Source organism: Anopheles coluzzii, chromosome 2 (assembly GCF_943734685.1).
Source record: "Anopheles coluzzii chromosome 2, AcolN3, whole genome shotgun sequence".
NCBI lineage: Eukaryota > Metazoa > Arthropoda > Insecta > Diptera > Culicidae > Anopheles > Anopheles coluzzii.
The window spans coordinates 106,400,634-106,412,807 of record NC_064670.1 but is presented as its reverse complement, the minus strand read 5'-3'; the positions used below and the strand labels follow the sequence as shown (position 1 = coordinate 106,412,807).

Genomic DNA, 12,174 nt, shown 5'->3' with positions numbered 1-12,174 from the left:
GGGCTTCTCCGTTTGGTTAACTGCATCGCTTGCCACCCGAAAGGTTGCTTCCGGTCGCCATGAGCTACGGGCGACTTATATCGACAAGCATCGAGCATCTTTCTCGTTTGCAAACATGCGTCCATTCATGAATAACGATAATCAATCTTCAGCTTCACCAGCCTAGGAGGCACAGGATGATAATGCAAAGGTGTACGGCACGTTGCGCATAAACTGCGTAGTAGCGTAACGCTTATAAGCGCTGACGATGTGCTGGAACCGATTGCGGTGGTAAAAAAAAAACTCACACATGAAAAAAAGCCACTGCTTACATCTAATGGCGTGTAATCCGTCCACAATGCTAACACGTGTGTGCGGTTAAATGTGGTTAATTTGGTAGGTATGAAATAATTCACCCGGATTAAGCATTGCTCGAAGCGTTGCTCGATGTAATGGCCGTTTTTGGATTTACGCAGTGGTGAATGATTACTTTTGTGGTTGATTTAGGTGTTTCTTTTATGAATTTTATTTTATCCTTTTTTTTTAGTTTACGTTATTTAAACTGAGTTGTTTTGTGTTTCCTTATCAATTTTATTCAATGTTAATAAGTTTTTTTACTTTTCTTCTTTGAATGCATTGGTTTCATAAAATAATTTAAATATGATTTTGTTTCATTCATTCTTGATTTCATTTCTTCATTTACATTTTGCTAACATTAATTCATTGTTTCAATGCTTCATTTCTAACATTATTATTTCTTCTTTTGTTGCTTCTTAAAGCATGTCTTATTTTATCATCTTTTTTAAAAATTAAAAACAGTTTTTCGTCGTTTTATTTCTTTCATCTTTTTGTTTCGGCAATGTTTCCATTTTTTCGGAAAAGAAACATGATAATAGATCCGTTACTAATAATCGCCCTAATCATTATCAGCTCCTCCGATTCGATCTCTAACTATCGAACCGATATTTTAATCGTTTTCCATATCCCTTGCTCTAAATTGGCAAACCTTCGTGCTGCATTCCGTCAAGCATCATCAAGCGATTGCTATCATTTCGGACGACTCGGTTCATTGTTTTTTTTGTGTGTGTGTATGTTTCATTAAATGTAATCTTCATGTATGCCTCACACGCTCGCTTTTCACGTCACATCACTTCCCTGCCCGGTGGCGGCCGTCGGCTGCGACGCGTTTGTAGCCATGGGTTTTTGCCTCCGTTTCATCGGCACCGGTCGCGCGCACCCGGTCCTTTCTTTTGCACACCGATGCTCTTCGTCGTCGTCGCGGTCGCGATTCGATTTTCCCTACGCTTTTCCAGCATTAAATAATCAAAGTTAACGCGCGCCGTCATGCCGTCGCGCCCTTCTGCCCCCTGCCTGCCGCTCGCGTGTGTGTGTGTGTGTAATTCGCGGCTTTTCTTAAATAACACTTTTTTGTTGTTATTGTTGCTGTAGTGGTAGTTATTTTTACACGCCTTTTGTGGGCTCAAAGCTCCTGCCGGCTGTTGTACCGAGGGAGCGAGGGAAAGGGTTCGTCGTCTGCCTTCCACCGCCCCATCGGCATCGAAATCGTTTGGTTCGGAGCGGGCAGGCCAGTAGTAGTGGTTGGTAGCGGTGGTTTTTAGGGAGCGCTGCAGCAAACTAGCGAAAAACGCATTTTCGGTGCAGCGCGCGTCTATTGTTTCGGGCAGGGTGGTATAAATATTGTGGTGCGCCACCGGGAATGGTACAGTCGAGCAGTGCTTTCCATCGAAGTAAGAAGCAATAGTCAGCTAGATCGACCGCAGTTCGTGCACAGGAAAGTGGGATAAAGAAAAAACCAGTAAATCACAACAGAAACGATGGCTTTTCTATTCAAGGTGGGTTTGATTGATGGTGTGGTGTGCGATTGTATAGTGCAGTGCAGGTCGGCGGGACATTAATGAGCAAGCTAATAGTGCTGTCCACTGCGGGTGATAATGGAGGTCCAGTGGAGCGAAAGTAGTCAAAGTGTACCGCCAGCGTTGCGAGTGAAAGTGATGAACAATGAACTGTATGGTTTGGTTTTGCAACGAAGCGCTCTGCAGATCAGGAAGCTTAATAACGCGCTAGCGATGAATGACGGCACAAACTATAGAATGTGACAGTTGCATCACAGTGCTCACAGTGACCTAATCCCTAGCAAGTGTGGTGAAGAGTTATGCAAATACATGTTTGCCAGCAAGTGCTGAACAAACGTGCCGGCCTGTGCAACGACCGATGATCTTAACCGAGGGTTTCACTGGTGTGCTTTTTTTTTCTTTTTGCAGACCGTTGCCTGCCTGGCGCTGCTGTCAGTCGCTGCCTGCGAGTATGGCGGCGAGGAGGAGCATCACGGACACCACCACAGCGTCGGCTACTCGTACGCCAAGTTCAGCGGACCGGTCAGTGGGCCGGCGCACGAGATCCACGTCGAGGACAAGCACGGGCACGGACACCAGATTGACTACGTTGCGAAGCCGGACTACGTGTTCGAGTACGGCGTGGAGGACCCGAAGAGCAAGGTCTCGCAGAGCCGCAAGGAGCACCGGCACGAGGACGAGCTGCACGGCGAGTACAGCCTGCACCAGCCGGACGGCAAACTGCGCACGGTCAAGTACAGCTCGAACAAGCACAGCGGATTCCAGGCTGAAGTGTTGATCGATGGAAAGCCACTGCACGAGGAGGAGCTGGCCAAGCTGGCCCACGAGGCGGCGTCGCAGAGCGCCCACCAGCACCAGCACCAGCACCAGTTCCACCATCAGCACCAGGACGAGCACAAGGCGTACGGTGGCGCGGAACAGCAGACCTACGGCGGTGAATCGTCCTACGGTGCGGAGGGTGCTGAGGAGGGAGCGCAGGAAGAGTACTACCACTAGGAACGATAAACGGATCGGTGGCAGGCTGTTCAGCAGTGAACGAAACGTTCAGCATTACCACGATACCCCGCAGTAGAGGAAAGAGAAGAAATCCACACCCCTGCTACCGGAAGGTGGTGGGAGTTTGGAATAGAACTGACAAGAATACTCTACTTCCGATGCTTTTTTTTAAACGATGCTTGCTCTAAGCGTTGAACAATGTTCCTAGGCTGATAGACTCTTTCTTTAAGATTATCTCCTGCTTTAACAATTTCACCCATAACTTTGATTTCCTTGTAAGCTTCGGCAGGGTAATTTGGCACCGTAGGTGCAAGGTTGACCAGCAAAAGCAGTTTTACAATGCACATGTACCCTAAAGGGGAATGTTAACTAGTGTAGTAGTTTCGTGTAAAACCAAATGATAAGAGCGACTCTCCCGTGCTGGGAGAAAGGAATAAAAATTATTCAATTGAATTACATTATTTCTTTTTCAAATGATGGATAGATCGCAACAGAACACTGACATGTGGGGGAAACAATAGAGGTTTCCGTGGTGTAGCGGTTATCACATCTGCCTAACACGCAGAAGGCCCCCGGTTCGATCCCGGGCGGAAACAGCAATGACAGCCATGATCGGCATTCGACAAGAAAGTCGATGACTGTTTTATCACAGTTGACATAGAAGATCACAAGCGATTGTGGTGGTTGTGAGATATTATTGTTGCGGTTGGTGTTGATCCATTGGCCCAGAGGTGAAACTGACGAGGAAACAATAGAGGTTTCCGTGGTGTAGCGGTTATCACGTCTGCTTCACACGCAGAAGGCCCCCGGTTCGATCCCGGGCGGAAACAGCAATGACAGTCATGATCAGCATTCGACAAGAAAAGTCGATGACTATTTTATCACAGTCGATATAGAAGATCACAAGCGATTGTGGAGATTGTGTGACAATATTGTTGTGGTTGGTGTTGATCCATTGGCCCAGAGGTGAAGCTGACTAGGAAACAAAAGAGGTTTCCGTGGTGTAGCGGTTATCACATCTGCCTAACACGCAGAAGGCCCCCGGTTCGATCCCGGGCGGAAACAGCAATGTCATGATCAGCATTCGACAAGAAAGTCGATGACTGTTTTATCACAGTTGACATAGAAGATCACAAGCGATTGTGGTGGTTGTGAGATATTATTGTTGCGGTTGGTGTTGATCCCTTGGCCCAGAGGTGAAGCTGACGAGGAAACAATAGAGGTTTCCGTGGTGTAGCGGTTATCACATCTGCCGAACACGCAGAAGGCCCCCGGTTCGATCCCGGGCGGAAACAGCAATGACAGTCATGATCAGCATTCGACAAGAAAGTCGATGACTGTTTTATCACAGTCGATATAGAAGATCACAAGCGATTGTGGTGGTTGTGTGATTGATATTATTGCTGCGGTTGGTGTTGATCCATTGGCCCAGAGGTGAAGCTGACGAGGAAACAATAGAGGTTTCCGTGGTGTAGCGGTTATCACATCTGCCTAACACGCAGAAGGCCCCCGGTTCGATCCCGGGCGGAAACAGCAATGACAGTCATGATCAGCATTCGACAAGAAAGTCGATGACTATTTTATCACAGTCGATATAGAAGATCACAAGCGATTGTGGAGATTGTGTGACAATATTGTTGTGGTTGGTGTTGATCCATTGGCCCAGAGGTGAAACTGACGAGGAAACAATAGAGGTTTCCGTGGTGTAGCGGTTATCACATCTGCCTAACACGCAGAAGGCCCCCGGTTCGATCCCGGGCGGAAACAGCAAAGACAGCCATGATCAGCATTCGACAAGAAAGTCGATGACTGTTTTATCACAGTCGATATAGAAGATCACAAGCGATTGTGATGGTTGTGTGACATTATTTTTGCGGTTGGTGTTGATCCCTTGGCCCAGAGGTGAAGCTGACGAGGAAACAATAGAGGTTTCCGTGGTGTAGCGGTTATCACATCTGCCGAACACGCAGAAGGCCCCCGGTTCGATCCCGGGCGGAAACAGCAAAGACAGCCATGATCAGCATTCGACAAGAAAGTCGATGACTGTTTTATCGCAGTTGACATAGAAGATCACAAGCGATTGTGGTGGTTGTGAGATATTATTGTTGCGGTTGGTGTTGATGCATTGGCCCAGAGGTGAAGTTGACGAGGAAACAATAGAGGTTCCCGTGGTGTAGCGGTTATCACGTCTGCCTAACACGCAGAAGGCCCCCGGTTCGATCCCGGGCGGAAACAGCAAAGACAGCCATGATCGGCATTCGACAAGAAAGTCGATGACTGTTTTATCACAGTTGACATAGAAGATCACAAGCGATTGTGGTGGTTGTGAGATATTATTGTTGCGGTTGGTGTTGATCCATTGGCCCAGAGGTGAAGCTGACGAGGAAACAATAGAGGTTTCCGTGGTGTAGCGGTTATCACGTCTGCTTCACACGCAGAAGGCCCCCGGTTCGATCCCGGGCGGAAACAGCAAAGACAGCCATGATCGGCATTCGACAAGAAAGTCGATGACTGTTTTATCACAGTTGACATAGAAGATCACAAGCGATTGTGGTGGTTGTGAGATATTATTGTTGCGGTTGGTGTTGATCCATTGGCCCAGAGGTGAAGTTTACGTGGAAACAATAGAGGTTTCCGTGGTGTAGCGGTTATCACGTCTGCTTCACACGCAGAAGGCCCCCGGTTCGATCCCGGGCGGAAACAGCAATGACAGTCATGATCAGCATTCGACAAGAAAGTCGATGACTATTTTATCGCAGCTGATATAGAAGATCACAAGTGATTGTGGAGGTTGTGTGACATTATTGTTGCGGTTGGTGTTGATGCATTGGCCCAGAGGTAAAACTGACCAGGAAACAATAGAGGTTTCCGTGGTGTAGCGGTTATCACATCTGCCTAACACGCAGAAGGCCCCCGGTTCGATCCCGGGCGGAAACAGCAATTACAGTCATGATCAGCATTCGACAAGAAAGTCGATGACTGTTTTATCGCAGTTGACATAGAAGATCACAAGCGATTGTGGTGGTTGTGAGATATTATTGTTGCGGTTGGTGTTGATGCATTGGCCCAGAGGTGAAGTTGACGAGGAAACAATAGAGGTTCCCGTGGTGTAGCGGTTATCACGTCTGCCTAACACGCAGAAGGCCCCCGGTTCGATCCCGGGCGGAAACAGCAAAGACAGCCATGATCGGCATTCGACAAGAAAGTCGATGACTGTTTTATCACAGTTGACATAGAAGATCACAAGCGATTGTGGTGGTTGTGAGATATTATTGTTGCGGTTGGTGTTGATCCATTGGCCCAGAGGTGAAGCTGACGAGGAAACAATAGAGGTTTCCGTGGTGTAGCGGTTATCACGTCTGCTTCACACGCAGAAGGCCCCCGGTTCGATCCCGGGCGGAAACAGCAATGACAGTCATGATCAGCATTCGACAAGAAAGTCGATGACTATTTTATCGCAGCTGATATAGAAGATCACAAGGGATTGTGGAGGTTGTGTGACATTTTTGTTGCGGTTGGTGTTGATGCATTGGCCCAGAGGTATAACTGACCAGGAAACAATAGAGGTTTCCGTGGTGTAGCGGTTATCACATCTGCCTAACACGCAGAAGGCCCCCGGTTCGATCCCGGGCGGAAACAGCAATTACAGTCATGATCAGCATTCGACAAGAAAGTCGATGACTATTTTATCGCAGTTGACATAGAAGATCACAAGCGATTGTGATGGTTGTGTGACATTATTGTTGCGGTTGGTGTTGATGCATTGGCCCAGAGGTGAAGCTGACGAGGAAACAATAGAGGTTTCCGTGGTGTAGCGGTTATCACGTCTGCTTCACACGCAGAAGGCCCCCGGTTCGATCCCGGGCGGAAACAGCAATGACAGTCATGATCAGCATTCGACAAGAAAGTCGATGACTATTTTATCGCAGTCGATATAGAAGATCACAAGCGATTGTGATGGTTGTGTGACATTATTTTTGCGGTTGGTGTTGATCCATTGGCCCAGAGGTGAAGCTGACGAGGAAACAAAAGAGGTTTCCGTGGTGTAGCGGTTATCACGTCTGCTTCACACGCAGAAGGCCCCCGGTTCGATCCCGGGCGGAAACAGCAATGTCATGATCAGCATTAGACAAGAAAGTCGATGACTATTTTATCGCAGTTGCCATAGAAGATCACAAGCGGTTGTGATGGTTGTGAGATATTTTTGTTGCGGTTGGTGTTGATCCATTGGCCCAGAGGTGAAGCTGACGAGGAAACAATAGAGGTTTCCGTGGTGTAGCGGTTATCACATCTGCCTTACACGCAGAAGGCCCCCGGTTCGATCCCGGGCGGAAACAGCAATGTCATGATCAGCATTCGACAAGAAAGTCGATGACTATTTTATCGCAGTCGATATAGAAGATCACAAGCGGTTGTGATGGTTGTGAGATATTTTTGTTGCGGTTGGTGTTGATCCATTGGCCCAGAGGTGAAGCTGACGAGGAAACAATAGAGGTTTCCGTGGTGTAGCGGTTATCACATCTGCCTAACACGCAGAAGGCCCCCGGTTCGATCCCGGGCGGAAACAGCAATGACAGTCATGATCAGCATTCGACAAGAAAGTCGATGACTGTTTTATCGCAGTCGATATAGAAGATCACAAGCGATTGTGGTGGTTGTGTGATTGATATTATTGCTGTGGTTGGTGTTGATCCATTGGCCCAGAGGTGAAGCTGACGAGGAAACAATAGAGGTTTCCGTGGTGTAGCGGTTATCACGTCTGCTTCACACGCAGAAGGCCCCCGGTTCGATCCCGGGCGGAAACAGCAATGACAGTCATGATCAGCATTCGACAAGAAAGTCGATGACTATTTTATCGCAGTCGATATAGAAGATCACAAGCGATTGTGATGGTTGTGTGACATTATTTTTGCGGTTGGTGTTGATCCATTGGCCCAGAGGTGAAGCTGACGAGGAAACAATAGAGGTTTCCGTGGTGTAGCGGTTATCACATCTGCCTAACACGCAGAAGGCCCCCGGTTCGATCCCGGGCGGAAACAGCAAAGACAGCCATGATCGGCATTCGACAAGAAAGTCGATGACTATTTTATCGCAGCTGATATAGAAGATCACAAGTTATTGTGGAGGTTGTGTGACATTTTTGTTGCGGTTGGTGTTGATGCATTGGCCCAGAGGTAAAACTGACCAGGAAACAATAGAGGTTTCCGTGGTGTAGCGGTTATCACATCTGCCTAACACGCAGAAGGCCCCCGGTTCGATCCCGGGCGGAAACAGCAATTACAGTCATGATCAGCATTCGACAAGAAAGTCGATGACTATTTTATCGCAGTTGACATAGAAGATCACAAGCGATTGTGATGGTTGTGTGACATTATTGTTGCGGTTGGTGTTGATGCATTGGCCCAGAGGTGAAGCTGACGAGGAAACAATAGAGGTTTCCGTGGTGTAGCGGTTATCACGTCTGCTTCACACGCAGAAGGCCCCCGGTTCGATCCCGGGCGGAAACAGCAATGACAGTCATGATCAGCATTCGACAAGAAAGTCGATGACTATTTTATCGCAGTCGATATAGAAGATCACAAGCGATTGTGATGGTTGTGTGACATTATTTTTGCGGTTGGTGTTGATCCATTGGCCCAGAGGTGAAGCTGACTAGGAAACAATAGAGGTGTCCGTGGTGTAGCGGTTATCACGTCTGCTTCACACGCAGAAGGCCCCCGGTTCGATCCCGGGCGGAAACAGCAATGTCATGATCAGCATTAGACAAGAAAGTCGATGACTATTTTATCGCAGTTGCCATAGAAGATCACAAGCGGTTGTGATGGTTGTGAGATATTTTTGTTGCGGTTGGTGTTGATCCATTGGCCCAGAGGTGAAACTGACGAGGAAACAATAGAGGTTTCCGTGGTGTAGCGGTTATCACATCTGCCTAACACGCAGAAGGCCCCCGGTTCGATCCCGGGCGGAAACAGCAATGACAGTCATGATCAGCATTCGACAAGAAAGTCGATGACTATTTTATCGCAGTCGATATAGAAGATCACAAGCGGTTGTGATGGTTGTGAGATATTTTTGTTGCGGTTGGTGTTGATCCATTGGCCCAGAGGTGAAGCTGACGAGGAAACAATAGAGGTTTCCGTGGTGTAGCAGTTATCACATCTGCCTAACACGCAGAAGGCCCCCGGTTCGATCCCGGGCGGAAACAGCAATGACAGTCATGATCAGCATTCGACAAGAAAGTCGATGACTATTTTATCGCAGTTGCTATAGAAGATCACAAGCGGTTGTGATGGTTGTGAGATATTTTTGTTGCGGTTGGTGTTGATCCATTGGCCCAGAGGTGAAGTTGACGAGGAAACAATAGAGGTTTCCGTGGTGTAGCGGTTATCACGTCTGCTTCACACGCAGAAGGCCCCCGATTCGATCCCGGGCGGAAACAGCAATGACAGTCATGATCAGCATTCGACAAGAAAGTCGATGACTGTTTTATCGCAGTCGATATAGAAGATCACAAGCGATTGTGGAGATTGTGTGACGTTATTGTTGTGGTTGGTGTTGATCCATTGGCCCAGAGGTGAAGCTGACGAGGAAACAATAGAGGTTTCCGTGGTGTAGCAGTTATCACATCTGCCTAACACGCAGAAGGCCCCCGGTTCGATCCCGGGCGGAAACAGCAATGACAGTCATGATCAGCATTCGACAAGAAAGTCGATGACTATTTTATCGCAGTTGCCATAGAAGATCACAAGCGGTTGTGATGGTTGTGAGATATTTTTGTTGCGGTTGGTGTTGATCCATTGGCCCAGAGGTGAAGTTGACGAGGAAACAATAGAGGTTTCCGTGGTGTAGCGGTTATCACGTCTGCTTCACACGCAGAAGGCCCCCGATTCGATCCCGGGCGGAAACAGCAATGACAGTCATGATCAGCATTCGACAAGAAAGTCGATGACTGTTTTATCGCAGTCGATATAGAAGATCACAAGCGATTGTGGAGATTGTGTGACGTTATTGTTGTGGTTGGTGTTGATCCATTGGCCCAGAGGTGAAGCTGACGAGGAAACAATAGAGGTTTCCGTGGTGTAGCGGTTATCACGTCTGCTTCACACGCAGAAGGCCCCCGGTTCGATCCCGGGCGGAAACAGCAATGTCATGATCAGCATTAGACAAGAAAGTCGATGACTATTTTATCGCAGTTGCCATAGAAGATCACAAGCGGTTGTGATGGTTGTGAGATATTTTTGTTGCGGTTGGTGTTGATCCATTGGCCCAGAGGTGAAACTGACGAGGAAACAATAGAGGTTTCCGTGGTGTAGCGGTTATCACATCTGCCTAACACGCAGAAGGCCCCCGGTTCGATCCCGGGCGGAAACAGCAATGACAGTCATGATCAGCATTCGACAAGAAAGTCGATGACTATTTTATCGCAGTCGATATAGAAGATCACAAGCGGTTGTGATGGTTGTGAGATATTTTTGTTGCGGTTGGTGTTGATCCATTGGCCCAGAGGTGAAGCTGACGAGGAAACAATAGAGGTTTCCGTGGTGTAGCAGTTATCACATCTGCCTAACACGCAGAAGGCCCCCGGTTCGATCCCGGGCGGAAACAGCAATGACAGTCATGATCAGCATTCGACAAGAAAGTCGATGACTATTTTATCGCAGTTGCCATAGAAGATCACAAGCGGTTGTGATGGTTGTGAGATATTTTTGTTGCGGTTGGTGTTGATCCATTGGCCCAGAGGTGAAGTTGACGAGGAAACAATAGAGGTTTCCGTGGTGTAGCGGTTATCACGTCTGCTTCACACGCAGAAGGCCCCCGATTCGATCCCGGGCGGAAACAGCAATGACAGTCATGATCAGCATTCGACAAGAAAGTCGATGACTGTTTTATCGCAGTCGATATAGAAGATCACAAGCGATTGTGGAGATTGTGTGACGTTATTGTTGTGGTTGGTGTTGATCCATTGGCCCAGAGGTGAAGCTGACGAGGAAACAATAGAGGTTTCCGTGGTGTAGCGGTTATCACGTCTGCTTCACACGCAGAAGGCCCCCGATTCGATCCCGGGCGGAAACAGCAATGACAGTCATGATCAGCATTCGACAAGAAAGTCGATGACTGTTTTATCGCAGTCGATATAGAAGATCACAAGCGATTGTGGAGATTGTGTGACGTTATTGTTGTGGTTGGTGTTGATCCCTTGGCCCAGAGGTGAAGCTGACTAGGAAACAATAGAGGATTCCGTGGTGTAGCGTTTATCACATCTGCCTAACACGCAGAAGGCCCCTGGTTCGATCCCGGGCGGAAACAGCAATGTCATGATCAGCATTCGACAAGAAAGTCGATGACTATTTTATCGCAGTTGCCATAGAAGATCACAAGCGGTTGTGATGGTTGTGAGATATTTTTGTTGCGGTTGGTGTTGATCCATTGGCCCAGAGGTGAAGTTGACGTGGAAACAATAGAGGTTTCCGTGGTGTAGCGGTTATCACATCTGCCTAACACGCAGAAGGCCCCCGGTTCGATCCCGGGCGGAAACAGCAATGACAGTCATGATCAGCATTCGACAAGAAAGTCGATGACTGTTTTATCACAGTCGATATAGAAGATCACAAGCGATTGTGATGGTTGTGTGACATTATTTTTGCGGTTGGTGTTGATCCATTGGCCCAGAGGTGAAGCTGACGAGGAAACAATAGAGGTTTCCGTGGTGTAGCGGTTATCACGTCTGCTTCACACGCAGAAGGCCCCCGGTTCGATCCCGGGCGGAAACAGCAATGACAGTCATGATCAGCATTCGACAAGAAAGTCGATGACTGTTTTATTGCAGTCGATATAGAAGATCAGAAGCTGTTGTTGTTATTGTTACGTTCGGTATTGTTTATGATGTTTTGTGTGAACTTGTTTTGTTTATCGAATGCGACCTGAATCGTAGAGAAAAATGGGTTATCTTATAATTTGCTGATTTAAGTTATTAAGTGTGTTATTAATTTAATGCTATTACTGTTGCTCTCTTATTTAGTTGTTTCTATTAGGGTTAAAGCTTATGATTTTATTCACCATCACCTTGGAAAGCCTAAATTTATGCAATTCGATTTGAGCTTTGTGTTCGCCATGAAAATCGACTAGCTCACTATGAAAGTTCAATTACGACTAGTATCAAAAGCTTTGCCTCTGTCTTGCTAAACCCCCTTTCACAGATCACCTAGAAGTTTCACATCGTTTTTCTCGATCATTGCGCAGAGATTTGCATTCCATTTGGGGAGAGCTGTTGGGTAAAATTGCGTTCATTTAAGTCACGATGCAATGAGCACCAGTCAGCCGTTCT

General features: G+C 47.5%; 1 protein-coding gene and 19 non-coding genes across 20 annotated transcripts; all 20 read left to right on the top strand.

Annotated features, from left to right (window-relative positions):
• The first annotated feature begins 1,685 nt into the window (after positions 1-1,685).
• LOC120951252 (adult-specific cuticular protein ACP-20) lies at positions 1,686-3,303 on the top strand. The gene is made up of 2 exons (XM_040369846.2): positions 1,686-1,832; positions 2,262-3,303. Exons 1-2 carry the CDS (start codon positions 1,815-1,817, stop codon positions 2,847-2,849), a joined length of 606 nt encoding a protein of 201 aa, XP_040225780.2. The 5' UTR covers positions 1,686-1,814; the 3' UTR covers positions 2,850-3,303.
• Positions 3,304-3,606: 303 nt separating this feature from the next.
• On the top strand, positions 3,607-3,679 carry Trnav-cac (transfer RNA valine (anticodon CAC)). The gene has a single exon. It is a non-coding gene; the product is annotated as a tRNA-Val (tRNA).
• A 1,566-nt stretch (positions 3,680-5,245) lies between these two features.
• Positions 5,246-5,318, top strand: Trnav-cac (transfer RNA valine (anticodon CAC)). The gene has a single exon. It is a non-coding gene; the product is annotated as a tRNA-Val (tRNA).
• Positions 5,319-5,479: 161 nt separating this feature from the next.
• Trnav-cac (transfer RNA valine (anticodon CAC)) lies at positions 5,480-5,552 on the top strand. Its single transcript has one exon. It is a non-coding gene; the product is annotated as a tRNA-Val (tRNA).
• Positions 5,553-6,181: 629 nt separating this feature from the next.
• Positions 6,182-6,254, top strand: Trnav-cac (transfer RNA valine (anticodon CAC)). Its single transcript has one exon. It is a non-coding gene; the product is annotated as a tRNA-Val (tRNA).
• Positions 6,255-6,649: 395 nt separating this feature from the next.
• Trnav-aac (transfer RNA valine (anticodon AAC)) lies at positions 6,650-6,722 on the top strand. Its single transcript has one exon. It is a non-coding gene; the product is annotated as a tRNA-Val (tRNA).
• A 161-nt stretch (positions 6,723-6,883) lies between these two features.
• On the top strand, positions 6,884-6,956 carry Trnav-aac (transfer RNA valine (anticodon AAC)). Its single transcript has one exon. It is a non-coding gene; the product is annotated as a tRNA-Val (tRNA).
• A 157-nt stretch (positions 6,957-7,113) lies between these two features.
• Positions 7,114-7,186, top strand: Trnav-uac (transfer RNA valine (anticodon UAC)). The gene has a single exon. It is a non-coding gene; the product is annotated as a tRNA-Val (tRNA).
• A 395-nt stretch (positions 7,187-7,581) lies between these two features.
• Positions 7,582-7,654, top strand: Trnav-cac (transfer RNA valine (anticodon CAC)). Its single transcript has one exon. It is a non-coding gene; the product is annotated as a tRNA-Val (tRNA).
• Positions 7,655-8,049: 395 nt separating this feature from the next.
• Positions 8,050-8,122, top strand: Trnav-aac (transfer RNA valine (anticodon AAC)). The gene has a single exon. It is a non-coding gene; the product is annotated as a tRNA-Val (tRNA).
• A 161-nt stretch (positions 8,123-8,283) lies between these two features.
• Trnav-cac (transfer RNA valine (anticodon CAC)) lies at positions 8,284-8,356 on the top strand. Its single transcript has one exon. It is a non-coding gene; the product is annotated as a tRNA-Val (tRNA).
• Positions 8,357-8,517: 161 nt separating this feature from the next.
• Trnav-cac (transfer RNA valine (anticodon CAC)) lies at positions 8,518-8,590 on the top strand. The gene has a single exon. It is a non-coding gene; the product is annotated as a tRNA-Val (tRNA).
• Positions 8,591-8,747: 157 nt separating this feature from the next.
• On the top strand, positions 8,748-8,820 carry Trnav-cac (transfer RNA valine (anticodon CAC)). The gene has a single exon. It is a non-coding gene; the product is annotated as a tRNA-Val (tRNA).
• An 863-nt stretch (positions 8,821-9,683) lies between these two features.
• On the top strand, positions 9,684-9,756 carry Trnav-cac (transfer RNA valine (anticodon CAC)). Its single transcript has one exon. It is a non-coding gene; the product is annotated as a tRNA-Val (tRNA).
• A 161-nt stretch (positions 9,757-9,917) lies between these two features.
• Trnav-cac (transfer RNA valine (anticodon CAC)) lies at positions 9,918-9,990 on the top strand. Its single transcript has one exon. It is a non-coding gene; the product is annotated as a tRNA-Val (tRNA).
• Positions 9,991-10,147: 157 nt separating this feature from the next.
• On the top strand, positions 10,148-10,220 carry Trnav-cac (transfer RNA valine (anticodon CAC)). Its single transcript has one exon. It is a non-coding gene; the product is annotated as a tRNA-Val (tRNA).
• A 395-nt stretch (positions 10,221-10,615) lies between these two features.
• Trnav-cac (transfer RNA valine (anticodon CAC)) lies at positions 10,616-10,688 on the top strand. Its single transcript has one exon. It is a non-coding gene; the product is annotated as a tRNA-Val (tRNA).
• Positions 10,689-10,849: 161 nt separating this feature from the next.
• On the top strand, positions 10,850-10,922 carry Trnav-aac (transfer RNA valine (anticodon AAC)). Its single transcript has one exon. It is a non-coding gene; the product is annotated as a tRNA-Val (tRNA).
• A 391-nt stretch (positions 10,923-11,313) lies between these two features.
• On the top strand, positions 11,314-11,386 carry Trnav-cac (transfer RNA valine (anticodon CAC)). The gene has a single exon. It is a non-coding gene; the product is annotated as a tRNA-Val (tRNA).
• Positions 11,387-11,547: 161 nt separating this feature from the next.
• Positions 11,548-11,620, top strand: Trnav-cac (transfer RNA valine (anticodon CAC)). Its single transcript has one exon. It is a non-coding gene; the product is annotated as a tRNA-Val (tRNA).
• Positions 11,621-12,174: the final 554 nt, after the last annotated feature.